The sequence below is a fragment of the Oryctolagus cuniculus genome, chromosome 6 (assembly GCF_964237555.1).
Source record: "Oryctolagus cuniculus chromosome 6, mOryCun1.1, whole genome shotgun sequence".
NCBI classification, from domain to species: Eukaryota; Metazoa; Chordata; class Mammalia; order Lagomorpha; family Leporidae; genus Oryctolagus; species Oryctolagus cuniculus.
The window spans coordinates 77,332,906-77,360,752 of record NC_091437.1 but is presented as its reverse complement, the minus strand read 5'-3'; the positions used below and the strand labels follow the sequence as shown (position 1 = coordinate 77,360,752).

Genomic DNA, 27,847 nt, shown 5'->3' with positions numbered 1-27,847 from the left:
TGCCAGTGTCACAGGTGGCAGCTTTACCTGCTATGGGCAGCAGCTTTGATAGTGTGTGCCACAATGTGACTGTGCCACAATGCTGACCCCAGTTTTTATTTCTGAAGTGCCTCCAGATAGTTTATTTTTCCTGATGTTACTGATAGCCACCTTTTGTAATGCTATTGAAAAAATTCATCCTTTCCCCCAATTTGAAATTTTACTACAATATCTGTGTGTGTGCATATAAAAAGTGTTTGGATCTGCTTTGTTTTCTTCATTATCTGCTTATTAATGTGTCAGAATCCCACAGTGTTAACTACTGTGAGTTTATAGTATGTATGACATGTTTTAGTAATCTACATTGTCTCAATACAAAAAATTCATGGAATTTAAAGATAATGTGTGTTCGGTGCTGTGGCGTAGTGGGTAAAGCCGCCTGCAGTGCCAGCATCTCATGGGCACCAGTTCAAGTCCCGGCTGCTCCACTTCTAATCCAGCTCTCTGCTTTGGCCTGGGAAAGCAGTAGAAGATGGCCCAACACCTTGGGCCCCTGTACCTATATGGGAGTCCCGGAAGTAGCTCCTGGCTTCGGATCCGTACAGCTCTGGCTGTTGCCGCCAATTGGGAAATGAACCAGTGGATGGAAAACCTCTTTTTCTGCCTCTCTTCCTCTCTCTGTGTAACTTTGACTTTCAAATAAATAATCTTTTTAAAAAAAGAGATAATGTAAAAGATTTGGTAGTTCACCTGGCAGTTAAGATGCTGGTTGTGATGACCACATCCCACCTGACTCTGGCTCCTGACTCCAGCTTTTTGCTGATGTAAACCTTGGGAAGCAGTGGTCATGGCCCAGGTAATTTAAATGGATTCCTGCCATCTATGTGGAAGACTTGGGTAGCATTTCCAAAGCTCCTTGGCTTTGACTTTGGCCTTGGCCTTTGCCTAGCCCCTGCCAAAAGATAATGTGATTTTTTTAATGAACTCTTTGAAGCCCTCTTGTATATGTTAGATAATTACTCTCTTCAGAAACAAAAACCAAAGGCAGTATTTAGGCAAATGATCATGTAGTAATTTTAAGAAAATCTCAATTTTTGAGTTCCTTACCTGTTACTTTTAGTATAGAATTGGTTTGTGTTATCTTGTGCAATGTTAAGTATGATTTAGTTTATTAAAAGTTAGGAAAATTTCTATATGAAATGAGCATCATGTCAAATTTTAGGAAATCTTTACCATTTGAAAATAACACAGTTGGCCTTCTATGTCTTTGAGTTCCACATCTGTGGAGTCAGTGAACTACTGGTGGAAAATGTTTAAAAAAAATTATATCCAAACTGAACATACACAGACTGCCCCACCCTTTCAGTGATTCCTTAAACTGTATAGTATAACAGCTATGTATATACCATATACATTATATTAGGTATTTTAGGTAATTTAGAGATGATTTCAGTTTGGAGAAGGATATTCAGGGAATATGTGGGTGGATTAGATGCAGATTTTGTACCATTTTATATAAGGGACTTGAGCATCCCAGATTTTGGTTTTGGTGGAGGTGGGAGAGGTAGCTCCTGGAATCAATCCTGCTGAAGGAGGATTGTACTTAAAATACTACTAGATTTATGTAAGACTTAAAAGTAAATTTGTAATCCCTTTAACAGTGGTCGATTTCTGTGTACACCTTATTATTACATGGAATGACCCATTTGTGGAATTTAAATGGGTTATATATGTTAAATGAAAATGCATATGAGCATTCCTAAAAGTTTCATGTTGATAAAAGGATCAGCTCTTTTTTAGCAGTAGTTTTCTTATTTCAGTGGTTTGCTAAATGTACCCTTTCAGGGGTATTTAACACAATTAAATTATATTGTAATTTTTATTTTAATGTGATTGGGATTTTGGAAGGCAGACTGTGTAGCTCTAGAGTTGATTTTGGTCACTGGCACACATTTTCTTGTAAAATTAATATTTGTTTAGTAACTGTTAGAACTGAGTTTAATAAATAATCTGAATACATAGCGTTTTAATAAGATTAGAGGAATCATCTAGCATACCTTTTTCTTTTTTTTTTTTAAGATTTTATTTATTTTCAAGTCAGAGTTACACAGAGAGACAGACAGAGAGAGAGACAGACAGACAGAGAGAGAGAGATCTTCCATCCGATGGTTCACTCCCCAATTGCCCACAGTGGCCAGAGCTGCACCCATCCGGAGCCAGGAGCCAGGAGCCAGGAGTCTCCTCAGGGTCTCCCATGTGGGTCTAGGGGCCCAAGGCCCCAGGCCATCCTCCACTGCCCTCCCAGACCACAGCAGAGAACTGGATCAGAAGTGGAGCAGCCAGGTCTTGAACCGGCGCCCATATGGGATGCTGGCGCTTCAGGCCAGGGCGTTAACCTGCTGCGCCACAGCATTGGCCCCTAGCATACCTTTTTCATTTTGCAGATAAAGAAGCAGATTTGAAGTAATTGGATGACTTACTGTCAAGGTGTGAAACTAGAATTAAAATCCAGATCTCTTCAGTCCAATTTTTTATTTCAGGATGACTATCTACTTGGGTACCTAACATCACCTTTTGTTTAATGTTTTAAGTGAATTCAGCTTTATTGGGTCATCTTGTATTAGAAGCATATAGATATGTGCATGAATTATACATTCTTATAAATAGTACTCCTGTGAATTCTCTTTGAGCTACTTGCTTTGTGATTTCGGTTGTGGCTGCTTTACCCACTATACCACAGTGTTGGCTCCATCAGTTTTCTGGTTCTTGTTTTAGTCTTTATCCATGATTTTAGCCTCAAAACTGTTGGACTGCCCATTATCCCTAGGTAATATATTAGTAATACGTGGTGTTTCAAAATGAGGCATAATGAATGACCAACTTTTCTCTAGTCATTTACAGTACAGTTTGGCAATGTAATGTATTTGGCAAGTGGCAACACAGCATATCAAGCATTTATTTATGATTTTTTTTATCATTATGCAGTGTCATCACTGTGTGAACATCATAAAGCGCAGTAACACAAACCCAGATAGCATAGCTTACTGCACACCTAGGCTGCATTTTATATATATATATATATATATATATATGTGTGTGTGTGTGTGTGTGTGTATATATATACATTTACATACTATAGCCTATTGCTCCTAGGAACATGATGAACAACGCAATGTGAGATAAAACTAAGCAAAAACTCTGTAAACATAAGATGTAGGAATCTGCTCTTGGCCTAATGTGGCAATCTGTTTTTTGATAATCTTTTTTATGAGTAGAAGGCATATGCTCTAAAATAATGATTTAAAAATTAGCATATTAACTGTATTAACCAAAAACATAGTCATTTATTGCCGTTATCCAGGATTATATACTATCCACAATTACACTGCTATACTTTTATATAACTGGCAAGACAACAGGTTTGTTTTCACTGTCACGGCACAAACATGCATTGCTCTATGACCTCAGGACAGCTGTGACATCTGTATATGGTAGGAATATTTCAGCTCCCATCATAATCTTCTGTCATTGGCTGAAACATCACTATGCAGCTCATGATACATTTCTCTTCCATACACTTGTTTTGTCTGTCTGTCTGTCTATTTATCTATCTTTGCAGCTTATTCTTTTTCCCCCCATAAACCTTTTATGCAAGTATACAAACTTCATGCGTTTCATAAATACAAGTTTAGGAACACAGTAATGGTGATTGTTCCCACTGTACCTACCCTCCCACTTTTTTCCCTCCTTCTTCTATTCCCATTCTTATTTTTTACTAACATCTATTTTCAATTAGCTTTATACACAGAAGATTAACTCAGCACAAATACTATGAGAAAAAAAAAACCCTATTCCTCAATAGTTTTTTGATTTCTCTTTTGATTTCTTCAATGACCCACTGTTCAACAGGAACATACTGTTCCGTCTCCATGTGTTTGCATATGTTCTAGAGACTCTTGAGTTGTTTATCTCCAGATTCATTCCACTGTGGTCAGAGAAGATGCATGGTATGATTTCAATTCCTTCAAATTTGCAGAGACTTGCTTTATGGTCTGGCTTGTGGTCTATCCTAGAGAAAGTTTCAGGCATGGGTTTTCTGCAACTGTAGGTTGAAAAGTTTTGTAGATATCTGTTAGGTCCATTTGGTCTGTGGTGTTGATTAACTGTTGTTTCCTTGCTGATTTTCTGTCTTATTGATCTATCCATTGCTGAAAGTGGGGTATTGAAGTTCCCCATTACTATTGTATGGGAGTCTATGTCTCCTTTTAGATCCATCAACATTTCTTGTAAATAGCTAGATGCCCTGTAATTAGGTGCATATACATTTATTATAGCTCCCTGTTAATTTTTCTAGCCAGACTCAGATGTCTCCTCTGGGCTGGATGCTGGGTGTGCGGACATGAGCTGGTACAGTTGTTTTTTATGTCCAAAATGGCACCCTCCTGCCCTCGGGTAGTTACAGGAAATGGGTGCCAGTTGGTTGGGGACAGAGAAATGTTCCCTGCCTTTTTTTCCTCTAGGTTGGCAAGTGTACTGTCCCCCAAAGGGCTCTAAGCCAGACTCTTCCCACAGCTTTATTGCCAGTGGCGGGGCTGCTGCAATCTGGCCTTACCTCACTCACAAAGATGGTGCTGAGGCCCTCAGCTGCTTGGGACCTGAATTGTGCATGTCCACACCCTCCACATATATCTATGGTGTCCCTCTAATTTGCATGGAGTTTTCTCTGCAATTGCTCCCTAACTCTTCCCTGAAATTGCAGTCTCTCCACTTTTTTTTTTTTTTTTCGACTATGTTCTCCTAGACTTGAGCAGTAAGCTCCCTCCTCATTCCACCATCTTGGTGCCTCTTCCTCTCTTTTTTTTATTTATGTTCTTTAAACACTATTTACATGGATTGAAATTTGAACTATGGGCTGTAAGTGCTTTAGAATATGGTAAAATGTTAGGCAATAGATTGGGGAAGACTTTCATGTTTCTGAGTTCTTGGTTGGAAAGTGGAAGATGCTGAATGACATGAGTAAAGTCGCTTGAAAGCAATTCTGTCTTATGATAGAACAGCTTAAATGTTGTGGAGCGTTACCTAGTGATCTTAGAGGGTAGCAGTGGAATGTTAGTCTAAGGAATTTGTACTTAGTTGAGTAGATGTTATGACATCTTCTTAGTGTGGTGAACTAAGAACTAACTCAAAACTAAGAACTAACTACCATACTGTTTGGAAAACAGTGTTCTCCTAGATATAGTGTTCTCCTAGATGCAGTCTGGATGTAGAAAGAATGTAATCCTACTCAGAACTAAGCTACGCAGAAGAACGAACTGTGAATTAGATGACTTAATAGAAATAAAGTGGAAAAGAGGGCTCAAGAGTTAGTGACAGTAGTGGGACCACCCACCCAGGGTATACTTAGTCACATATGATGTTAAACCATATTAAGCCAAATTGATTTGCTTTTTAAAAAAAAAAAAAAAAGTAAGAGCCTGAAACATTACTTAATAAAGAAACAGCCAAAAACCAGCTACTTGGATATAATCTCTTACTATTTGAACTCTGCTTTGTCATTTATGAGAAGACTGCTAGTGAAATCCTCAACAGGTGCTTTTCAGTGCTTTCTGTTATACTAAAAGATTATTTCTTGTTGTCGCTCCCCCTCTTCGTGGAGGAACGACACAGGACCCTGCTCTGTTCTTTCGTCTGCTCGGCCCTCCCCGGGTTTGCTGCTGGTTCTTCCCGGGTTGGCTACTGTCCCTTCCACCTCCGTGGAAGGGTGGTTCCCCCTGCCACATTCCCCACTTCCGCAGGGGAGCGGCACACCGCCGGCCGGCTCTCTCGGGGGCTGCACAGGTGTTCGCCTTAGATGTTCCCCTTAGATGTTCCTGGTGCATGCCGTCTCTCTCCTCCTTTATAGTCCTCCTCTGCCAATCCCAACTCAGCTGCCCACACGCCGAGTACGCTGCTCTCCTCCAATCAGGAGCAAGTCCTACAGTTTATTGGCTGAACTGGAGGCAGCTGTGTAGAAGCTGTTTTCTTCTCTCCCAGCGCCATATTGTGGGAGAGCAGATGCATAGAATAAGTCCTAATTCCAGTAACAGTATAGTCCGAGTTGCTCCCCACACTTGTCTCTTGATAACATTTTTGGAATAGTTACTCTTAAGTTGTCATTGCACTAAATAAGCTTTATTAAATTTTTTTTTTAATTTTAAGATTTTTATTTGTTTGAGAGGCAGAGACACACATAAAGAACTCCCATTTTCGTTGGCTAACTCCCCAAATGACCAAAGCTGGGAGCTACGGAACTCATTCCAGGTCTACCATGTTGGTAGTAGGAACCCAATTACTTGAGCCATTACTCCTGCCTTCCAGGGTCTACATTAGCAGGAAGTTGGAGTCAGGAGCTGAAACTGGGAACCAAACCATGGTACTCTTATGAGATGCAGGTGTGTTAACCACTAGGCTAAATTCCTGCTCCTATATGAAGTCTTTATGTGGATTATTTTACATGTTTTTTACAGTAGCCTCTGAGGTAGGTATTACTAACATCCCCATTTACAATATCAGGAATGAAAATTTGATAAATGTATACTGATGAGGAAGTTTTTTAATCTATAATTTTTGTTTTGATAGTAAAGCCATGTGGTTCATAGATTGGCTGTAGAAGATGCATATCGATAGAATTTTATAATTTTGATTTAGATTACACAAAATTGGTATTAGTATAGGTCTCATAACATTTCTTTTAAATTAGAATTTAAAACAGCATGAATAAATGTTTTATTTGTACTGTTAGCCATATACATCATTAAATTTTTATTAATATAAACTCATTGTCTGATTGTATCCAATTTGAGAAATATGAAAGAATGGAATGTTTTAAATCCATTATTCTTGTTGTGTGAAGCTAAACCAAAGCTAAAGCCACCTAAAACTGAAAACAGCATCCCTGTTCTAAGAACATATTTAAAGAAAGTAATTTTTTAGATTTGTTTTATGTCTTTGAAAACAGAGATACAGAGAGAGGTAGAGAAAGAGAGGTCTTCCATCCTCTGGTTTTCTCCCCAAATGGCTGGAACGGCCAGAGCTGAGCCAGTCCGAAGCCAGGAGCTAGGAGCTTCTTACAGGCCTTCCTCATGGGTGCAGGTACCCAAGGACTTGGGCGGTCCTCCACTGCTTTCCCAGGCACATTAGCAGGCAGCTGGATTGGAAGTGGAGCAGCTGGGTCTAGAACCTGTGCCCATAAGGGATACCGGCACTGCAGGCTGGGGCTTTAATCCACTGTGCTATAGTGCTGCCCCCTAAAAAAACATTTTTAAGCAAAGAATTTAGTTGTGAAGGAGCTCAGTGAGAATTTGAGATCAGGGAGCTTTATTAAGAGATTTAGGTGATAAAAAGTGGTGATCTGTGTAAGCAGAAGTGGGGCACTATCTCTTTTGCTTGACCACGCGATAGCTTGTGTGCAAGAGAGCAGTGGGACTTTTTTCCATTTTTCTGGCCTTTCGGTATCCTCTAGCCTTTTTATGAGTGATCTTGATAAAGGTAATGGAAAATGCATATTGTGAGAATGTTGTGCACAGATTGAAAAAACTGCATGAGGATAAATTAATCTTTCAGTTCCATTTTTCCATGTCTTTTTTTTTTTTTTTTTTTTGACAGGCAGAGTGGACAGTGAGAGAGAGAGACAGAGAGAAAGGTCTTCCTTTTGCCATTGGTTCACCCTCCAATGGCCGCTGCGGCTGGTGTGCTGCGGCCGGCGCACCATGCTGATCCAATGGCAGGAGCCAGGTACTTATCCTGGTCTCCCATGGGGTACAGGGCCCAAGCACTTGGGCCATCCTCCACTGCACTCCGTGGCCACAGCAGAGAGCTGGCCTGGAAGAGGGGCACCTGGGACAGAATCCGGCGCCCCAACCGGGACTAGAACCTGGTGTGCCGGTGCCGCAAGGCGGAGGATTAGCCTAGTGAGCCGCAGCGCCGGCCTCCATGTCATTTTGAAGTGTCCTTATTGGTTAGGTACTGGTGCACTGTGGAAGTTTGTGTGTTTCTACTGTATATACACTTATAGAAACTATGATTTTATAAAATTAATTCAAATTTTACATTTATCTGTAATTTACAGTTTATAGGCATTATGGAATAGAAACAATCATCTAAACTTAGAATTCTATGAGCATTCCATGTTACAATGAGTTAATCTTTTCAGCAAATAGTTTCAAAAAGAAAAGAGAATAGAGGACTTTTACAGGTTAGGAGAGAAATAAGAGACAGAATAAATATAACATATAACATTTGGATTCTAAATCAAATCAACTGTAAATAGACATTTTGGGGTAAGTATGAAGAGATTCCATCCACTGGTTGCCTTAAGAAATGCCCACAACTTGGTGGGGTTGGGCCATGCCAAAGCTGGGAGCCTAGAACTCAGTCCAGGTCTCATTTGGGTGGCATATATCCAAGTCTGTTAGCATGAAAGTGGTTAGAAGTGGAGTAGCCCAGACTGGAACCCAGGCACTCAAATATGGGATGCAGGTGTCCCTAGCAGTGTCTGAATTACTGTGCTAAATGCCTACCCCCCTCCTTCAGTTTTTATAATGAGATCTGTCCTAGCACACTGAGGGTTTTTGAAAATATTATTACTATTATGAATACTTGAATTTTTATTGGTTAGATGCTATTTACTTTTTTGCGATCATTTTTTTCATGTTCAAACTGCCCCATCATAGCCAACCTAATCTCCACCCCAACTATGCTGCTCTGGCGGAGGTCTTTGATTCTAATAAATCTTGCTTTTTAAATCTCAAAAAAAAAAAAAAGTTGATCTCTGCCCTTTTGCCATGATCTCATTAGTCTTTTGATAGCTTCCTCATTTTATGGCATATTAAGCTGTTCCAGGCTTATATGATTGGTATATTTTCTAATTTAGAATCAGCTGTTTCTGCAAAGCTTCCTTTCTAAAACTACAATATGGCTGTGCAGTGCAGTGAATTTAGCTTACTCTAGAGAACGAAGGAAAAAGACTGCCCTCACTCTATACCAGCTGACTATAAATTGCAGATTCCTCATGACAACTCTCTAAAAAAATCCTTATTAGTAAAGCTCACAGAACCAAAGGAAGTACACTATACTTAGAAGTACAATATAGCAAAAGATGAAAATTAAAATCAGGCAAAGGAAGATACGCGGAGAGCAAGATCTGGAAGGGCTCCAAATGCAGAGCTTCTGACCTTTGTCTTCTGTGGAGTCAAACAGCATTTACCTCCCCTTGGCCACCATGTGCTAACATGTACAGAGTGTTCCTAGCTAAGAAAGTTTTTGATGCCCAGTGTTTTTTATTGGGGCTCGAACACATATTGTCTGGGTGGCTGATCTTTAGACTTCAGCCAATCCTGAAGGTCAGACTAATGTCTTTGATGTCCTTTTATGTTGGAGAGCAGAACTCCTATTGTGGGTCTTCAAACTCCCTGGCAAATTAAGGTAATCCTATCAGGCTGGATATTCCAGGGGCTTCAGAATCACCTCCCAGTAGCCAGAAGGCACAGATTAGACCTGTAACTGGGTAAGGTCAGTTCTTCACTATATTGGGTACAGTGGGGACTGAGAGCTTTAGGGTTGTCACTCCTGTTCTACCCTCTCCCAGTAGAGCTGTGGAAAAATGGAAAGAGAAAAATTCCTTGTTTATAATAGTATTTTCAAAGTAGTTTTCATGAGCACATACTTATTTGAAAAGCAGAGTTATATATAGAGAGAGAGATGTAGAGAGAAATAGAGACAGGGCTGGTTCATTTCCTAAATGGCTACAATATTTCAGCAGCCTAGAACTCCATCCAAATATCCCACATGAGTGGCAGGGGCCCAAACACTTGGGCCATCTTTTGCTGCTTTCCCCTGGACATTAGAAGGTAGCTGGATTGGAGGTGGTGCAGCTGGGACTCGAACTGGCACACATATGGGATGCTGGTATTGGGGGTGGGAGCTTAACCCACTGTGCCACAACACTCACTGGCTTCCAGTTTTACTTATTTTATACATTTTATCTCTTTTTTTCTTAGGCTGAAAATCTTGAAATCTTTGGTTGAACTTACTCGTTTGATAGGTGAAAAATGCTGTCTTCTACTTAATGTATTTGACAGAGGAGGTTTCAGATGTTTTTAATATTTGTTAGCCAAATTTGAATTACCTACTCAAGCCTATGGTCCGCTTATTTTGAATCTTTAGTGGGTTTTTAACAATTTATGGGATGGGGCCAGCACTGTGGCTCACTAGGTTAATCCTCCACCTGTGGCACTGGCATCCCATATGGGCACCAGGTTCTAGTCCCGGTTGCTCCTCTTCTAGTCCAGTACTCTGTTGTGGCCCGGGAAGGCAGTGGAGGATGGCCCAAGTCCTTGGGCCCTGCACCTGCATGGGAGACCAGGAGGAAGCACCTGGCACCTGGCTTCGGATCGGCGCAGTGCCGGCTGTAGCGGCTATTTGGGGGGTGAACCAATGGAAGGAAGACCTTTCTCTCTGTCACTCTCTCTCACTGTCTAACTCTATCTGTCAAATAAAAAAAATTAAAAAATAAAAAACCAATTTATGGGAATTTTTTTAAAAGATTTATTTGACAGGCAGAGTTACAGAGAGACGTAAAGACAGAGAGAAGTCCTCCATCCTCTGGTTTACTCCCTAGATGGCTGATGTAGTAGAAATGTAAAGTGACAGAAAGGGAAAGACAATGAGGTATATTCCGTTTGGTTGTTGACACCCCAGATGGCTGCAGTAGCCAGAGATGGACCAAATTGAAACGAAAACTGAAACTCCATTTGGGTCTTCTGTGTGAGTGACAAGCGCTGAAGTGCTTCGTCCGTCTTCCTGCTGCCTCCCTAGGTGTTATCAGTATGAAGCTGGATTGAAAGTAGTGCAGTCAGCCGGCGCGGCGGCTCACTAGGCTAATCCTCCACCTTGCGGCACCGGCACACCGGGTTCTAGTCCTGGTCGGGGCGCCGGATTCTGTCCCGGTTGCCCCTCTTCCAGGCCAGCTCTCTGCTGTGGCCACGGAGTGCAGTGGAGGATGGCCCAAGTGTTTGGGCCCTGCACCCCATGGGAGACCAGGATAAGTACCTGGCTCCTGCTGTCGGATCAGCGCGGTGTGGCAGCCATTGGAGGGTGAACCAACGGCAAAGGAAGACCTTTCTCTCTGTCTCTCTCTCTCACTGTCCAATCTACCTGTCAAAAAAAAAAAAAAAAAAAAAAGTAGTGCAGTCGGTACTTATCCCGCAAAAGAACTTGAACCAGCGCTCTGTTAGGGGATACTGGCGTCAGAAGCAGAGGCTTACTGCTGCACCATGAGGCAGGTTCCCAGAACACTTTTAAAGGCTAAAAATGCTCATAGTATCCTTTTTACCCCTCTTGTAATGTCATATTTTACCAGTTTTGTGGAGGAAGTAGTCACATCTTTGGATATTCAAAAGTAATGATGGGACTAGGTAATGGAAATAGCTTCTTTGATTCTCACCTTTTCCCTTCCACTTTAAGTTAAAGAAGACGTCGTTTCTATAGTCAATCCTTGATCAGTCTGTGGTCTATTAGAAAGAAAACTGGGAAATTGGGCATTTCCTGAGTGACTTCTCTTCTGTTATTTCCGTCACTCCCATATGGTGTTATTGTTACAAATTGTGTGAGTTTTCTAGGAGGCTTCAGCCCTTGAGAATTAGATGCCTGGTAGTAGCTGAGGTACATGCAACTCTCACTGATAGGTACAATTGATAAAGCTTTAGAGCAGAATTCCCAAACTTTTTCTTTTCTTTTTTTTTTTTATTTTTTGACAGGCAGAGTGGACAGTGAGAGAGAGAGACAGAGAGAAAGGTCTTCCTTTGCCGTTGGTTCACCCTCCAATGGCCGCCGTGGCCGGCGCACCGCACTGATCCGATGGCAGGAGCCAGGAGCCAGGTGCTTTTCCTGGTCTCCCATGGGGTGCAGGGCCCAAGCACCTGGGCCATCCTCCACTGCACTCCCTGGCCACAGCAGAGAGCTGGCCTGGAAGAGGGGCACCTGGGACAGAATCCGGCGCCCCAACCGGGACTAGAACCTGGTGTGCCGGCGCCGCAAGGCGAAGGATTAGCCTAGTGAGCCACGGCGCCAGCCTCCCAAACTTTTTCTTTGAAGTACCGTGGCTACCTATTTTAGACTTTGGTAAAAGGAGAAATTGAGGCTGTGATGAAGGTTCTTAAATAACAAGAGAGAAAACTCTTTGTCAGGACCACTTTATCCAGTACAGGCTATCCAGTGGTAGCGGGCATTCTTTGTGCCATGTTGCCATCAGTTGGATACTTGCCCTGTTTTAGATGGATTACCTGTAGGGGATGGGCCTGGCAGCCTGGGAGTGGAGGCCACAATCATTTTACTTTTAAGAGATTCACAGGTCCTGAATCACTCTTCTCATCTTCCTGAAAGCTGAGTGGAAGGCCAGATGGTTTGTTGGGGCTCCCACTCCCGGGCTGAGATTGTATTCTTCTCTGCCCTGCACTTGTTCAGCAGTGGCAGCAACTGTGTATATAAGGCTTCAGTGTATGCCCTAGGCAGCAGGAGGCTGCTCGGATAGGAAGTAGGTAAGGGTGCAAAGGTGAGGTTAATGTTTTTACCTTGAGCTTTGGTTCTTCTGTGTACATTTCTTTTATCTATGAAATTTTCAGTGTACATATTCCCAGAGTAATTCATACTGCCAGCCTGCCCAGGTGTGGAATTTCTAGTCTTTGCTACATGCTGTGAATTGCCTTTTTTTTTTTTTTTTTTTTTTTGACAGGCAGAGTGGACAGAGAGACAGAGAGAAAGGTCTTCCTTTGTCGTTGGTTCACCCTCCAATGGCCACCGCGGCCAGCGCGCTGCGGCCAGCGCACCCCGCTAATCCAAAGGCAGGAGCCAGGTGTTTCTCCTGGTCTCCCATGGGGTACAGGGCACAAGTAATCGGGCCATCCTCCACTGCACTCCCTGGCCACAGCAGAGAGCTGGCCTGGAAGAGGGGCAACTGGGACAGAATCCGGCGCCCCGACCGGGACTAGAACCCGGTGTGCCGGCGCCGCAAGGCGGAGGATTAGCCTAGTGAGCCGTGGCGCCGGCCGTGAATTGTCTTTTAATTTGTGGACCAAGGAAATCTTGTTATCCCATGACCTAAAATGGTCATATAAAGTGGTGAAATCAGTGGGAGGACAAAAGGTGTTGAGATTTCTAAAGGGTTCGCAAAATTCCAGATCATAGAATTAGTTCTTATTACATGTATTTACATGTAAGGGATTTTATTGTTCAATAGTATGATAATGTTCTTTTTTCCATATTGATCCATTTAGTACAACTCTGGTTGTACTACTTTCTTGCTGTGTGGCTTTGGGAAATAACTGAACTTTGAGCAATCAGTCAGTGGAAGCTGTTGCTGTGCTGACAATATCATTATCTTTAAAGGAAATCCAATGAAATGTAACTGTATACTTTGAATTTTGTTTTTATTTAAAAATGAGTGCTTTTTTTGTGAGAATATATTTTATGCCACCCTCCCCCCCCACAAGAAACCTTTCATTTAAGGAACACAAACTTCAAGCGTTTCACAAAGTACAACTCTAGGAATACAGTGATTCTTCCACACCATACCTGCCCTCTATCCACTCTCCCACTCCACCTCCTCCCACTTCTCCAAGGTCCCAATCTCCAATAAGATCCATTTTTTATTAACTTTATATACAAAAGACCAACTCTATACTAAGTAGAGTTCAACAATTTGCACGAAAACAACAAAACTGTTCCTCAACAGTCTAGACCAGGGCTGTTCGAAGTCATTGCCTCTTGAAGTCAGTTTCTCCCTCCAGCTTTTTTTTTTTTTTTTTTTTTAGAAACCTAATTAACTTTACAGAAGCACCAAGAATGATATGTCTTTTGTAAGCACTTAGACATAATTATAATACAACTCTGAGTACAGAGGTCTTGCATGGGAAGTTAGTGCACAATGACTCTTACTGTTGATTTAACAATTAAAACTCTTATGTATGTCATCAGTGATCACCTGAAGCTCTTGACATGCGCTGCCTAGGCTATAGAATCCTTTTGAATCCACAAACTCCATCAGTGTTTAGACAAGGCCATAAGCAAAGTAGAAGTTCTCTCCTCCCTTCAGAGAAAAGTACCACTTCCTTTGACCGCTTCTTTCCACTGGGGTCTCATCCACTGTAGTCCTTTATGTAAGACATTTTTGGCCACAATGTCTTGGTTTTTCATGCCTGAAATGCTTTTGTGGGCTTTTCAGCCAAACCAGAATGCCTTGACTTTGAGGTCAGAGTGCTATTTAAAATGATTGTCATTCTATGAGTCTGCTGTGTGGACTGCTTCCTATGTTGGATCTTCTTTTTAATTCTATTATTATTACCAGACACTCAATCCAATCCATATGATCACTTTAACACTTAAAGTAGTATTTTTACCACCCAGTCTAAGGTGATTTGGGGCTCCCATGCCAAGTTTTTAAACTGTACTCTGTCTTCCATCCACTGGTTCACTCCTTAAACGGCTGCAATGGCTGGAGCTGGGCCATTTGGAAGCCAGGAGCCTGGAGCTTCTTCAGGGCCTCCCATGTGGTGCAGGGACCCAAGAACTTGGGCCATCTTCTGCTGCTTTCCCAAGCCATAGCAGAGAGCTGGATCAGAAGTGGAGCAGTCAGGACTCGAACTGGCACCCATATGGGATGCCTGTACTGCAGGCGTCAGCTTTACCTGCTATGCCACAGTGCAGGCCCCAACTGGTGCTGTTCATATTGAATGAATCTGTGTTCTAGCTCCTAGAATTTTTATTTGCTAAGACTCGGATTCCTTAAGGCAAATCAAGTAACTTCTAAATTTGTTTCCTACCTGCAAATGGAAACAGTAATGATATTAACATTTTACACATTTGAAAAATGAAGTGATACATATAAAACTTATTAATTTAATGTGTGGTGTGTAATAAGTTCGCTCATTATATGTTAGCAGTCATTTTTATTTATCTTAAGTCGCATATGTGGAATAAAAAAAGAACATTTGTGGCCACAAAAGCCACAAACCTGACTTTTTTTTTTTTTTTAAGACTACAAGTGCTATCGACCCACGTGGAAATGATGCCTTGTCTTACTGTGCCAGTTTTTTTCTGTTCTATTCTTTGGTAGGTCTTTGATGTAGCTGAGAGTTAATGAGATGTAGATATTTATTCAGAAGGAAGCCTCTGATTAGTGTTGCCAGTCTTATAGCTGTTAAGAATGATTGAAAATATGAGATACCATATTTGAATAGGTAAGGAGTAGCTTCTTATCACTTAGGAGCAAATGATGAATACCTGGCACTTGTTCATACAAAATCTGATTGAATTCATTTGAGTACTTGTCTTAGATATTAAGTTGGGTGATTATAGCCTTGTGTAAGTCTTCGTAAATTTGAAAGAGAGGGAGAGACACAGGTCTTCTATCTGCTAGTTCACTACCCCAGTTGTTGCAACAGCCAAGACTGAACTAGGCTGAAGCCATGAGTTCCATATGGGTCTCTCATAGATGGCAGGGGCCCAAGTACTTGGACCTTGTTTTGCTGCTTTTCCCAAGCCATCCACAGGGAGCTGAACTTTAAGTGTAGCCGGAACACACACAAACAGGCACCCACATGGGATACTGGTATTGTAGGCATCAACTTTACCTGCACTGCCACAGTACCAGCCCCAAGCTTTGCTTATTACTCTTTCTGTATCTATCTATCTATGAAACTCTATATGGTGATGTTATCCTTTTTTCTAGTATTGAGGTTTGTAGTAGTCTCAGAACTGCATTTATTTGCTAACTGGTACTTTCCATGTCTGTTGTAGTACTTGGAACATAGTAAACAATCTAGAAATGAATAATGTTTAATAATCAAAGATGACATGTAATTATAAAAGCTTGAAATATTGACAAACAATTAAAAATAGGATGCTGGCAAGGATAGAGAGACCTTGTTGACGAGTACATTTCTTGTGTATAAATTGGTAAAAGAAGCAATTATTGCATATTCTAAAGGTCTTGAAATATTTAAATGTTTAATCTAACAGCTTTACTTTAGTAATTGTTTTTAAAGATTTTATTTATTTGAGAGGTAGAGTTATAGAGAGAGGGGGAGAGACAGAGAGTAAGGTCTGCCATCTGTTGGTTCACTCCCCAAATGGCTGCAGTGGCTGCAGCTGGGCTGATCTAAAGCCAAAAGCCAGGAGCTTCTTCCCGATCTTCCCACACGGGTGCAGGAGTCCAAGGACTTGGGCCATCTTCTACTGCTTTTCTAGGCTATAGCAGAGAGCCGGATCAGAAGAGGAGCAGCTGGGACATGAACCGGTGCCCATATAGGATGCCGACGCTGTAGGTGGAGGCTTAGCCTGCCATGCCACAACGCTATCCCCCTGTCTTATGGAAGTGTTACTGTACAGAAGGAAAAAAAAAATATGTCTGTGAGATTGAAAAATCCTGGGAGATAGTAAGTTAATTATGATGAATTTACAAGTTAGAATATTTTTAGACAATATTGATAATTATGAAGCATTTGCAATAATATGGAAAAGTGCTTAAAGTTAATGAAAAGTATATGAGCCAGGATACACTTCATAATGCTGTTATGAAACCCTCAATTTTAGTAATATAACAATTTTTTTCTTTGTTTTACTTGTAATTTTCTACTGGAGTTGGCAGAGGACTTTGCCTACTATTACTCAGGAAGATATCTTTGTTACTGGAATATTCTGTTTCTCTGCTTTACTCTATTGGTTTCCTAATCATTTTCTCTCATTCATTAAGATATTTGATACTACTAATCTATAGTATAACAAGACATATTTTAATCTATGTTAGGTAGGTAGAACTGTAGTATCTATTTAGTTGGGCTAAACAATGAGAGCAGTCTTTATCAGGTGTCTGCATCACCCATCATTGGTAGTGATTAGGGAAATATATTGAACCGAAGTCTTACTATTGTCATGTAATTAATGATATTGGAAAACCTAGAGATTTCGCTTAAAGAACAAGTTGAAGAAATCCTGGGTTTGATCTCAAACATGGTACTTGCTAGGAGTCTGCCCAATGATATAGACAATCAAAGATTTATTTTTTTGTTTGAAGGGCGGAGTGACAGAGGGATACACACACATACCACACACACACATACACATACACACATATCTTCCATCTCCTGGTTCATGCCCCAAATGCCCCAAACAGCCAGAACTGGGCAAGGCGGAAACGAGCTAGTAACTCCACCCAGGTTTCCCACATGGGTGGCAAGGACACAAGGACTTGGGCCATCATCTGCTGCCTTCCCAGACACATTAGCAGGGAGATGGTTAAGAAGCTGAGTAGCCGAGACTCAGAACCAGTACTACAAAATGAGAGGTCAGTGTCACAAGCTGTGCACTGTGCCACAATGCTGGCCCATTTGTTAGTTTTCTTCCCGAGGAAAGCATAGTTCTAGCTTTAAAAAATGTTTATTCATTAATTTTAAAAATTTATTTGTTTATTTGAAAGTCAGAGTTAAACGAGAGAAGAGAGGCAAAGAGAGAGGTCTTCCATCCGCTGGTTCACTCTCCATTTGGCCGCAGTGGCCCAAGCTGTGCCGACCCATCCGAAGGCAGGAGCCAGGAGCCTTCTCAGGTTCTTTCCACGCAGGTGCAGGGGCCCAAAGACTTGGGCCATCGTCTGCTGCTTTCCCAGGTCATAGCAGAGTGCTGGATCGGAAGTGAAGCAGCCAGGACTTGAACCAGTTTCCATATGGGATGCTGACACTATAGGCAATGGCTTTACCCTCTACACCACAGTGCTGGCCCCAGAATCTGTTTATTTAGTAGAGATGAGGACCGTGTATGCAAGCATAAAAGAACATGTAGAGTACATAGCGCAGCTAACAAAGTAACTGGGCCTATTTGATTGAATCAGTGAGAGAAGATGTGTAGAGCAAGAGGAACGGACCATAGCATCAAGAGAAGAACTCATCCCCTGATTAAGAGAATTGGGAGAACCGCCCTGATAAATTATCACAGATTTTATCAACCTGCTTTGTAGAGGAATTTAATTGATGTGATATTTGGGAGGGAAAAGTTGGGGTGGCAGAAGGCTGAGGGTAGGAAGTTGTGGTGGAGAGAGAGAAGCTATATTTATGTTTGCTTGTAGCAGGATTAGTATACTGAGAGAAGACACCAAGGCCTTTTAACAGGAAGTAGTTATTTATTATGCTGGCATAGGGCCCAGGTGGAATTTCTTATCCAAAATCTTAAACCCCAAACAAAAAAGGGTTTTTCCTTATATATGGTTTTAGCCCCTTATATGGTTACATGTATGCATTTGGTTGGATATTCTAACCTTACGTGGTGGCCACTGGATTGATACAATTATTGTACGAACATAGTTAACTGAATTTTTTTATTTTTTTTATTTTTTGACAGGCAGAGTGGACAGTGAGAGAGAGAGAAAGGTCTTCCTTTGCCGTTGGTTCACCCTCCAATGGCTGCCGCGGCTGGCGCACTGCGGCTGGCGCACCGCGCTGATCCGATGGCAGGAGCCAGGTGTTTCTCCTGGTCTCCCATGGGGTACAGGGCACAAGTAATCGGGCCATCCTCCACTGCACTCCCTGGCCACAGCAGAGAGCTGGCCTGGAAGAGGGGCAACCGGGACAGAATTCAGCGCCTGGACCGGGACTAGAACCTGGTGTGTGTGCTGGCACCGCAAGGCGGAGGATTAGCCTAGTGAGCTGCGGTGCCGGCCTGTTAACTGAGAATTTTAAACACACATACTGAGCAGTCTGCTGTCTGGCAAGGGTTAACATCATTGACATGTACTAACAAGCAGAACCTGAAATGGTTACATATAAGCAGATAGTAACCAAAGTTGAAGTATTCATAGGCAAGCAGATAACAACTACATTTTATTCCCAAGTAAGATGGCTCCCTTGTTCTTTTTCTGACCTTGCAAAGATTACTACCACTGTTTTAATCATAATGAGAAACAATTAAAAAGACAAAGGCCTCTGCCACATGCTGTCTTGAATATTGTTAGAATGTGTAAAGGCATGAAATGGTGTAGAGTTGGAGTGCCTGGATTTGAAGTTTCACTCATTAAGCTGTGGCATTTAACTCCTGAATTATTTGCTTACCCGCAAAGTGACGGTCACAATAATATCTGCTTTAAAGAATTAAAACAAAAATTTTTAAAAAGATTTATTTATTCGAAAGGCGGAGATAAAGTGGTGGTGAGGGAGAGTATGAATGAGATCTTGCATCCTCTGGTTCACTCCCCAAATGGCCACAATGGCTGGGGCTGGGCCAGGCCAAAGCCAGGAGCCTCTTCAGATCTCCCATGCGGGTATAGGTTTCCAAGCACCTGGGCCACGGTCTGGTGCTTTCCCAGGAGCATTAGCAGGGAGCTGGATTGGAAGTGAAGCAACCTGGACTTGAACCAGCACTCACATGGGATGCTGACACTGAGGTGGAGGCTTAACCTTCCATGCCAAAACACTGGCCCCTCAAAGAAAATTTTAAGACGAACTTTTATATATCCATTTTAAAGAAAGTGAAAGAGAGACAACTCTCATCTGTTTTTAACTACAAATGCCTGCAATTTATGGGACAGGGTCAGGTAAAAAGCTGGGAGCTGGAAACTCAGTCCACATATCCCATGCACTTGTGCAATTTCCTGCTGTGTTCCAGGTTATGAATTATTAAAAAGCTGGGATTTGTTAGCAAAGCCAGGACCTGAACCCAGGCACTCCAGAAGTGGGATATAGCTAGGCATCAGCTGGCAGTTTAACTGTTGCATCAAATGCTTGCCCCTTATGGGTTCTATGAGACTCTAACGAACATTTCATTTAATGAAATATTTAGAATAGTTTCTTGGGATATAGTAAATTCTCAAAAAACTGTGATTGAATTTCTTTTTTTTTTAAGGCTATTTATTTATATATTTATTTGAAAGAGAAGGAGAGGCAGAGACAGAAGGGAGGTCTTCCATCACCTACTGGTTCACTCCCCAGTTGGCCGCAACGGCTGGCGCTGTGCCAGGAGCCTGGAGCTTTTTCCAGGTCTCCCACGTGGGTGCAGGAGCCCAAGGACTTGGGCCATTTTCTACTGCTTTCCCAGGCCATAGCAGAGAGCTGGATTGGAAGTGGATCAGCTGGAACTCGAACCAGCGCCCAAATAGGATGCCGGCACTACAGGCAGCAGCTTTACCTGGGTACACCACAGCACTGGCCCCGTAATCTTGAATTTCAAGCAGAACAACTGGGTCATCCTACCATTTAGAAGATATCTTTGGAGGAATGCAGAGGATGGTATAGCAGAAATTGAGGAAATAAGAGCAGGTTGAGAAGCTTTGTGGATGAAGAACAGTGAAGGTAGTAGCAATGTGAATAGGGATGGATGGTCAATAAATATTTAAGTGACCGATTTCTTGATGTTTATCTGCTGAGAGAGTTAGAATAGCATGTGTGAAATGGGATGTAGAATCCATCATCAAAGAAGATGATGAAAAGCAAGGTGGTTTAGGGGGCAGAGAAGATAAGGAGTTCAGTTTTAGAGACAGTAATGTTGAAGATCAGCACAGAGGAAATAAATTTGGATCTGTTATGTTTGAGAAGGGTTGGATTGATAATTCAGGAGACAGTTGATCTAGATGTAGGAGTCAGTAGTTAAGAGGAATATTGTAGCCTTAGGAGTTGGTGAGCTTTTCTGTGCTAAGGTGAGTAAGGAGAGCTAAGATTCCAGGCAGACATTGTAGAGGTGACTTATTTGCCAGGGACCATGCTACCACATAAAAGTTTTTTATCATTCTCTGACACTTCAATGATGTGGTTGTATTGTATCACCTATTGCTTAATAATAAATTACTATTAACTTGGCTGTTTGAAACTTAAATTTATTTCAGAGATTGCGGACATGTCTTAGCTGAGTCCCTTGCTAAAAGATTTCTCTACAACTATACAGTCAAGGTGTTGGCAGGGCCTGCTGTCATGTCCAAGGCTCAACCAGGAAAGAATCTGCTTCCAGTGTCACGTAATTATGTTGAATTTAATTCCTTGAGGATTATGAGACTGAGGCCACCGCTGAGTCAGCTTCTTGCTGACTGTTGGCCCTCTCCATATGGTTGTTTACTGCCTCCAAGCTGGTAAGGCAGAGTTAGCTGTTAAGATACTAGTTAACAATTTTGATTATCAGTCATGTATATAACATTCACTTTGCCATATTTTATTAGTTAGAAGTAGATTACAGGGCTGACGCTGTGGTACAGCAGGTTAACGCCCTGGGCTGAAGTGTAGGCATCCCGTGTGGGCGCCGGTTCTAGTCCCTGCTGCTCCACTTCCAATCCAGCTCTCTGCTATGGCCTGGGAAAGCAGTAGAAGATGGCCCAAGTCCTTGGGCCCCTGTACCCTCGTGGGAGACCTAGAAGAAGCTCCTGGCTCCTGGCTTTGGATTAGCTCAGCTTTGGTCGTTGCAGTCATTTGGGGAGTGAACTAGTGGAATGGAAGATGTCTCTCTCTCTTTCTGGCTCTACCTCTCTGTATCTCTGTCTTTCAAATAAAATAATTCTTAAAAAAGAGAGAGAGAGAGAAGTAGATTACAGACCCTGCTTACAGGTTGGAAGGAAGGAATTCCAATAGAGTGTAGATACTAGGAAATGGAGGTGGCACAGATAATTAGTGTTATCTTAGAGATTTTCTGCTACAGTTAGTACTTTTATTCCTATTTACAAAAGAGGAAACTGAAACAAGTAATGTACTTGTCAAGGTCATCAAGCTGCCATTAATGGGGCCAGATCCAAAGCTAGGATGACTGACTCTATGGCCTGGGTTCTTCTTTCTTATATTTTCAGGACTATGAAATGATTGTAGAAACAGGAGTTCATTGGTGACTTTTGTTTGAAGTCTTAATGGAGTCAAGGGGTCAAAGTCATGTAGTTGTGGTTTCAGTGGATACCTACGTAGCAAAAGGGACTGAGATTGCTCTCATAGATGGTAATTTCAGAAGAACAGAATAGTGACTGTATCATTGTTACATATTGACTTGCTTATTCTATAGTCATCCAGAATTTTTTGTTTTACAGTTCTCTTAGCTTAACCAGTAAGACCATCCAGTTGCCAACACCAAGCAAAGCAGACATAAGCCAGTTTTAATCAGCTATTTAAGGAAAAGTAGTCCCTGTTACAGTGCCTGACGGTAAGTCACAGGTCTTCTCTTTATATTACATGTTTTCATCAAATGCATTTAAAATAATTTTGGAAGTCTTAAATTTAAGGCCTTCCTTGCTTTTTCCTTCCTTCTTTGTTGATCATTTCCTTCTTTGTTGATTGTTTCACTATAAGGAAAAAGCATAAAACAAGTGTTACTTCTAGTTCCTGGAAACTTATTTGTTGTCTTTTAACCATTTTTGTTAATGAGTTGTTGGGATTTTGATCTCCAGTTTTAAAAAAGTAACCAGATCTTGAATTTTGTGGGTTTATATGTTTTAGTTTTATAAATGAGGAAGCTTTATTTAATAGTTAAGGTTTATAATGGAGAAGTTAATGGTAGAGTTGTGTTAAATATTCTGATTTCTAGAACCTCAGTTCTTTCTGTTGCACAAGGTGGTAGAGGACCAGAGTTTTCTTGATCAGTATAGAGGTGTGACACACAATAATATGCAAGTAGGGGAAGGAATTGTGATTTGTTTCTCCTAATTAGTGAATAGTGGCTACTCTTGCTATTAATAAATTTGTTCCTATAATTAGTCTTTTTTATTGTATTAAAGAAGTTGGGAAAGAACTTTTGGGGATTAGATGTATGATCAAATATTTTATTTTCTGATAAAATATTTTTAATACAGAAAACTGTGGAATATACTTATGAAGTTTTGTTCTCACTAGTGGACTCTGTCCTGAAAACTAGTTATTTTTTCAATAGTAGAACCTTGCTGCTTTTGTTTTTTAATTAATTTCTTATTATTTACTTTTTTTTAGTATTGAATTGACCAAATAGATATTAAAATTCATTTTTTTTCTTGTTTAAATAATATATAGTAAATGTGTGTTGTGTCTTAATGATGAAGGTCTTTGAACATTTGTTTGTAAAATTGATGAATTTTCTTGGCTTCCTTTAGTAACCATATCAGAGGGTGAGGTATTATCTCACAGAATCCAGAGAAATCATCATGAAGTTATATGTATTTCTGGTTAACACTGGAACTACTCTAACATTTGACACTGAACTTACAGTGCAAACGTGAGTTATTTTACATTTATTCCCATCAGTTTTGTGTTTTGTGTGTTTGCAAAAAATATATTTAGATTTTGAGAAAAGACTCCATGTGTGGCCTGGTTTACATTTTATACCTTGACATTTTACATTTAGAGTTGTATGTGAAATATTAAAATTACATTCTTTAAGTTGTGCTTTCATTTGCATGAATATATTATTTACAATAAACAAACCTACCTCAAAACAAACTCGTTTCATGCTGACACTGTCATTTTAAGTACTCACTTTTTGGCAATTTGTTTTTTATTACTTTACATGAATGAAGGCAATAGGTTTTGTTTTGAAAACATATTAAGTTTAGTAATTTTAGCTAAATTATTAGGATTCATATGCCTGATCATTCTCGTTATTTACAGGGATTTCAAATAATTGGCCAAGTAATGTCTCTCTTTTTTTTAAGTATTTTTTTTTTTTATTTGAAAGAGACAGAGAGAGAAGAGAGAGAGGGAGGGAGGGAGAGAGACCTTTCATCTGCTGGTTCACTTCCCAAATGACTGGGGATAAACCAGTCCAAAGCTAGGAGCACAAAACTTCTATCTGGTCTTCCATGTGGGTACAGGGGCCCAAGGACTTGGGCCATCTTCTACTGCTTTTCCAAGCCCATTCAGGGATATGGATCGGAAGTGGAGCAGCTGAGTCTCTAACTGGCCCCAGTGTAGGATGCTTGGTTCACAGGCAGAGGCTTAATCTGCTGTGGCACAACACCGGCTCTGGAATGGTCTCTCTCTCTAACAAAGATTTATTTATTTATTTGAAAGGCAGAGTCACAGAGAGGAAGAGGAAGAGGCAGAGAGCGAGAGAGGTCTTCCATACTCTGGTGGACTCCTCAGATGGCTGCAGCTGCCAGAGCTGCACTGATCCAAAGGCAGGAGCTTCTTGTGGGCTTCCCACACAGGTGCAGGGGCCTAAGCACTTGGGCCATCTTCCACTGCTTTCCAGGCCATAGCAGAGAGCTGGATTGGAAGTGGAGCAACTGGGACTCAAACCGGCACCCATATGGGATGCTGGCATTGCAAGTAGCGACCTTACCTGCTAGGCCACAGCACCAGCCCCCAGAATGTTCTCTTTAAAAAATTTTTATTTTCCTCAAATTTTAACAGACATAAAACTTGTACCTATTTATGATGTATTATGTGTTGATGCTTCAGTACATGTACACATATACGTTGTATTGTCCACCAGGGTAAATATATTTGTCTCTTCAAACATTGAACTTTTCTTTGTATTAAAAACATCCCAAATCTCATCTTGTTATTTTTCCCACCTAGCAATACATGCAATATATTGATGTTATCTGTAGTTACCTTAGAATATCTTTTATTTTTGAAAAATGGGGACAGCTGTCATAGGAGGAAGGGTATGTTACATGTGTACTTTTTTTTTTTTTTTTAAGATTTATTTATTTTATTTGAAAGTCAGTGTTACACGGAGAGGAGAGGCGGAGAGAGAGAGAGGTCTTCCATCTGATGGTTCACTCCCCAATAGACCACAACGGCCTGAGCTGTGCCGATCCAAAGCCAGGAGCCAGGAGCTTCTTCTGGGTCTCCCATGTGGGTGCAGGGCCCAAGGACTTGGGCCATCTTCCACTCCTTTCCCAGACCATAGCAGAGAGCCGGATCAGAAGTGGAGCAGCCAGAACTTGAACCGGTGTCCATATGGGATGCCGGTGCTTCAGGCCAGGGTATTAACCTACTGTGCCACAGCGCTGGCCCCACATACATACTTTTTAAATAATTTCTTTATTTGGAACCAGAATGACACTGAGAGGGGTGGCCATTATGGCCTAGGGCTGGGCTAGGTCAAATCAGCATCTAGGAGCTCCCACATGGGTGGCAGGGGACAAACACTTGGACTGTCTCACACTGCTTTCCCTGGTAGGAAACTGGATTGGGAGCAGAGTAGCAGGGAGTTGAACTGGCACTCTGATATGAGATGCTGGAATTATAAGTGGACGCCTAACCCATTAGATGTTGAGCCTAAACAGGGAAGAAAAATAAATAGTGAATATAATTTCCAAACCTGCTTATATTTTTATAGTTTCCATAAGAGTAACAAATATAAAATTAAAAATCTGACACCAAAATTATTACAAGCCATTTCTGTTACAAGTAACTTTGTTACTTATAATATATAGAGGTATGGAATTTCTCTCTTTAAAAAGGAATAGTTTCCATTAAGTGCAGTTTTATATAAAGGAATTTTTTAAAAGATTATTTATTTATTTGAAAGTTAGAGAGTGGCAGAGACAAATAAAGAGAAAATTTCTTCCATCTACTGGTTCAGTCCCCAAATGGTCGCAATGGCTGGAGATGGGCCAATCTGAAGCCGTAAGGCAGGAGCTTCTTCTGGGTCTCCCACAAAAATGCATCGGCCCAAGGTCTTGGGCCATCTGCTACTGCTTTCCCAGGCCATTAGCAGAGAGCTGTATTGGAAATGGTGCAGCCAGGGCTCAAAATGGTGCCTATATGGGATGCTGGCACTGCAGGCAGCAGCTTTACCTGATACACCACCATGCCGGCTCCAGGGAATACTTTTTTGAAAGATTGGAACAGGAAGGAATTTTTTCATGGTTTAGATTTAATGTAGTTTCTGTACTGTGATATGAAACTTTTAGTAACAAATCTTGTATTCCAGAGATCTAACAGAACAGACTTGATGCCCCTCTGAGTATTCTTTTCTTTTCTTTACACTTTCTGCTTTAGAGAACACAAAAACAAATGTGACCAGTGCTTGTAGTTCTTAATATGACTTTTAGATGTGACAAAATGTGTGAATAATTTACTAAGTGATTAACTTACTAATTTCACAGTCAGTTAATTGTGGAAAATCCATCTTAAGAAAAGGAAGCTTATATTTTGTATAACTACTTTTTGGAGAAAGTTTTAGAGTGAAATTCATTAGCTCATTAGGAATCTTTGCATAGTATTAGTTTTATAGTAAAGTCACTGGGAAAATGTAACTGATACTTTTCATTTTTCTTCTTATGGGGGAAGTGTGGCAGACCTGAAGCATGCCATTCAAAGCAAATACAAGATTGCTATTCAACACCAGGTGCTGGTGGTCAATGGAGGAGAATGCATGGCTGCAGATCGAAGAGTATGCACCTACAGTGCTGGAACGGTTGGTATTCAAGGGTGCTTTCACGGAACAGTGTTCCAACTTGAGCTAGAAATCATTGTTCAAATAAGGTTTATTTCATATATTGTGTGCAATGTGAATATTCAGTACTTGTAACATTTTATTTCATTTCTGCCTTTTTAAAATACAGGACACAAATCCAATTTTTCTTTTTAACAAAGAAATGATCTTATGTGATCGTGCACCTGCTATTCCTAAAGCTACCTTTTCAACAGAAAATGACATGGAGTTAAAAGTTGAAGAGTCTCTTATGATGCCTGCAGTTTTTCATACTGTTGCTTCAAGGACACAGCTTGCAGTGGTAAGACATAAACGGTTGTTTTAACTAGCTGATTACTCTTATGTGAATTCAAGTCTAAATGATTATTCTTACATGAATTCAAGTCTCAATAATAGAATAGTCTTAAGTTTTATGGCAATAACGAAGAAACATATGAAAAGCGACCCTTTGAAAAATATCTTTGTATATATATATATATGTGTGTGTGTGTGTGTGTATATATATATGTATCTTTTTTTATATTTCAGGCTTACTCATTGCTAGTTATTCTACGTTGAAAATTTAGGACTTTAGAGGGGGAAAAACTTTCTTAAATATGATTTGGTTAGTTTCTCTCCTAGATGGTGATATGCAGATAATTACTTTAGAATCTTCTATAGTTTAAAGTAGCTGTGTTAAAATACACATAGACAAGTACAGATGAATAGCTCTAAAAAGTCACTATTTTTCTTTTAGCCGTATTTAATTCCTAGAGAAGAGAACCAAGTTTATTTCCAAAACATACCTCTAATATTGCTGCTTGCAATTTTTGTGGATTATGTACCAGTCATTTGATTTTTCTTTTTAACTTGCTCTTTAGCTATAATATTGTTGCTTCTTAGCTTTCCATACATTTTGCTTTCAGACATGAAAAAGTTTGTCTCAGCACTAATGAAATAATGGTTACCTTTTCTAAAAATAAACATACCATTTATGTGAAACCCTCAAAGTCATTCATGAGGATTAGAATGAACTTCTTCCACACTTGTATTGATGGTGTTATTTGACCTCTTCCTATGAATCATGAATTTTCTTAATGACATCTAGAATGGTAAATCACTTCCAGAAGGCCATCAATTTGCTTTGCCTAGACCCGTCAGAAGAATTACTAATAACTATGGCAGCTATAGCTTTATTAGATATATTTCTTCAATAGTAAGACTTGAAAGCCAATTTGAGTTCTTGATCCATGAGATGCAGAATGGATATTGTGTTAGCAGGCATGAAAATAACATGAATCTTCTTATACATTTCCATCAGAGCTCTTGCATGACCAGATGTATTGTTACATTTTCAAAGTAGTCTTTGTTTTCTGAGCAGATCTCCACCATGAACTTTAAGTACTTAAAAAGGAGAGAGGTTAGGGTGGGAAGAATTACTGTGTTCCTAAATTTGTTTTTGTGAAATGCATGAAGTTTGTATACCTTA

At 40.7% G+C, this 27,847-nt stretch overlaps 1 protein-coding gene across 6 annotated transcripts in view; it reads left to right on the top strand.

The window, feature by feature from the left end:
- The window catches only part of RB1CC1 (RB1 inducible coiled-coil 1), a 102,621-nt gene that overhangs the window by 10,562 nt on the left and 64,212 nt on the right, over window positions 1-27,847 (top strand). For all 6 annotated transcript variants that reach the window (XR_011389989.1, XR_011389988.1, XM_051843730.2 and 3 more), the window contains exons 2-5: window positions 22,052-22,164; window positions 23,084-23,205; window positions 26,235-26,361; window positions 26,510-26,680. Coding sequence is in view for 4 of the 6 variants with exons in the window: in XM_051843730.2 (XP_051699690.1) it covers window positions 23,135-23,205; window positions 26,235-26,361; window positions 26,510-26,680 (369 nt within the window). In the remaining 2 variants the exon portion in view is untranslated. The remainder of the gene's footprint in view (window positions 1-22,051; window positions 22,165-23,083; window positions 23,206-26,234; window positions 26,362-26,509; window positions 26,681-27,847) is intronic.